This window comes from Malurus melanocephalus, unplaced genomic scaffold (genome assembly GCF_030028575.1).
Source record: "Malurus melanocephalus ecotype Western Australia unplaced genomic scaffold, MMel_1.1 scaffold_730, whole genome shotgun sequence".
Classification (NCBI taxonomy): Eukaryota; Metazoa; Chordata; class Aves; order Passeriformes; family Maluridae; genus Malurus; species Malurus melanocephalus.
In genome coordinates, this window is record NW_026623962.1 from 213,937 (window position 1) to 216,491 (window position 2,555).

Genomic DNA, 2,555 nt, shown 5'->3' on the forward strand with positions numbered 1-2,555 from the left:
AAATGCTGCTGAAACGTGGACAGGGAGAGGCACCAGGGCTCATTCCAGTGTTATCCAACTCAGATTTTAACAAACTTGGGTTCTCCTGAGATGTCCTGGGAATTCCTGCAGAGGGGAGGACAGCTGGACACAAACAGGCACACACTGGGAGAGCACTCCAAGTGCCTTTGGAGCAGGTTTGGGTGAACCATGTGAACTTCCCACARCCAGGGAGATCCGAGGCAGTGACTAATTCCTCCTGGAACAGCAACAGCCTGGCTTTCCTGTTTATACGTGCAAGCCATGCATGAAGCTCAGTGATMCAGCAACAGCTCTCACCCCTGGGTGCCACAGATTGAATCCACACACACCTCTGCTCCAGCTGCTGGGTGATAAGGCACAGCACAAGTGTTTTACTTCTTCAGGAAGGAGTGAAAGTGCCTGGAGGCACGAGCCAGAGGTCCATTATCACCCATCCATGGTGCACCAGCACTCCAGCAGAGAGCTGACACTATTCCAACACATTCCCCATGCTGGAAAGGGGCAGCACACCCCTGCCAAACACCCACAGAGAACCTTTGCCAGGCTGCTGAGCGCTCACCTTGAATGGCCAGAGGCTGCTAAAACACCCTCAGAGTCAGAGAGACTCAAGCAAAAACACCCTCAGAGTCAGAGAGACTCGAGCAAACTCTGCCCCTGGTGAACCAAAGCACCAGCTCAGTGCCTGGAGAACGCCTGTCTGGGAGTGCTGTGATCCCAGGGATTCAGCAAAGGGGGTGAGCAAAGAATGCAACACAGAAGCTGCACAGAAGTGTCCCCAAGCCAAGGACAGCAGCACAGCCCAGCCCCAGCCATGGTCACACCCCAGGAGCTCCTGACACTCACCTGTCCACAGCCTCCACGTCAAAGCAGAACCTCTTCTCGATGGAGTCGGTTTTGCGCCGCGTGCAGGATTTCAGGGTGACAGCTTCATCCTCCCCCTGAGAACAGACAGAACCACGGTGAGCCCAACAGCAACCAACAACCACGGGGTGACCCCAGCACCCAGTGCTGCCAGTGAGGGGATTCAAACCTGGGGGGTCCAGCAATATCTGGATCAACCCTGCTAAAAACATCTGTTTATATCTCTGACACGGGATTTGTCTTTTCACCCTTGTTTAGGCCAAAATCTTCCAGGAGGAGCCTTCCCTTCAGGATGCCCACGATTCAATCTGTGCTTTAAGCACCACACAACCCATTCTTCATGTGGGCAGGGAGTGCTGGACCACAACTTTTGGGCAAAATCAGCTTTATTTTCCATTGCTGAACACTCCACACTGGCAGTTTGCACTCCACGCTGTGYTTTTGGCAGCATTCTGCACACGAGGACTCTTAACAGGAGCAAACACGTCTAAAAATGTTTATTATATAACGAGGCAATGACAAAACCGTTCTCCCATCCAGAGAATCCTCCCTGCATCCAAGCTGTGCTGGGTTTCCACAGCACTGGATCTGTGTGCACTGCTGTCCTCTGCTGGAGGAAATCCTTCCTCAGCCCCTGCCAGCACCCACAGCTCTCCTGYCACTGTGAAATTCCACTGATGACTTCAGAGAAAATGAATTCTGAAGGAGTTCCTGGAGACAGACACTCACTCTTCTGGGCTCTCTGTGCTGTTCCTGATGACACCCTGGCTGACCACCCTGTTCCCTGACATCACCATTCTTCCAGGAAACATATTTAGGATCACTTAGATTGGAAAAGACCTCTAAAACCACAAAGTCCAAAAGATCTCAGAACAACCAAGCCCACCACTAATCCCTGTYCTCAYGTGCCACAATCACATGTCCATTAAATCCCTCCAGGGAGGGCGACTCCCCARTTCTCATCCATAAACACTCCTCCCCTGGCACCTGCTCCAGCCAGACCCCAAATTCCCAGCAGTGCAGCCACAAGGTCAGATGTCCATAGTGGCATCACTGACAGACCCTGGAGCTCAGCCAGAGCTGTCCCAGCACAGGCAGAGTTTCATTTCATGCCAGGGTGGTGCMAGCACAGCCCTGGGCAGGGGCTCCAGCACGGTGTCAGACAGCTCTGGGTGCTGCTCCCACACCCCTGGGTGCAGGGGGAACCCTGAAGTTTCCCTGAAATGGGAACAGAGCAGAACAAACACAGCGCAGCCACTGATGATTACAGAGCTGGGATATGTTAATGCTGAGCTATAATGGAGATGCTCCAAGGCAAGAGGAAATTAATTTTAGAAGCTTCCCTGCCCACAGCCGGCTCCCTGTGCCAGCAGGAAGCTGTGTGGGAGCCTGTCCAGCTGCCCCAGGCAGTCCCCASTGTGGGGATTGTCCCAGCTGGGAACACTGGGGAGGGCTCCGTTGTTCCTGCTGCCCAGAGGAGCAAAGCCAGCCCTGGACACAGCCCTGGGGACACAGCATCAGCTGGCTCCCCCCACTCCTCACACCCCTCGGGGCCAAGGGGAGCGCCAGGCTCTGCTGTGGCTCTGTGCAAAACAAAACAACTCCATTGGCCATGGCACAGATCATCAGAGACTCTCAGAATGGTTTGGGTGGGACGGGAACTGAGAGCTCAT

At 54.0% G+C, this 2,555-nt stretch overlaps 1 protein-coding gene across 4 annotated transcripts in view; it reads right to left on the bottom strand.

Moving 5' to 3' along the window:
* The window catches only part of ARHGAP26 (Rho GTPase activating protein 26), a 104,033-nt gene that overhangs the window by 75,636 nt on the left and 25,842 nt on the right, over nt 1–2,555 (bottom strand). For all 4 annotated transcript variants that reach the window (XM_057384655.1, XM_057384656.1, XM_057384657.1 and 1 more), the window contains exon 10: nt 865–959. In XM_057384655.1, coding sequence (XP_057240638.1) covers nt 865–959 — 95 coding nt within the window. The remainder of the gene's footprint in view (nt 1–864; nt 960–2,555) is intronic.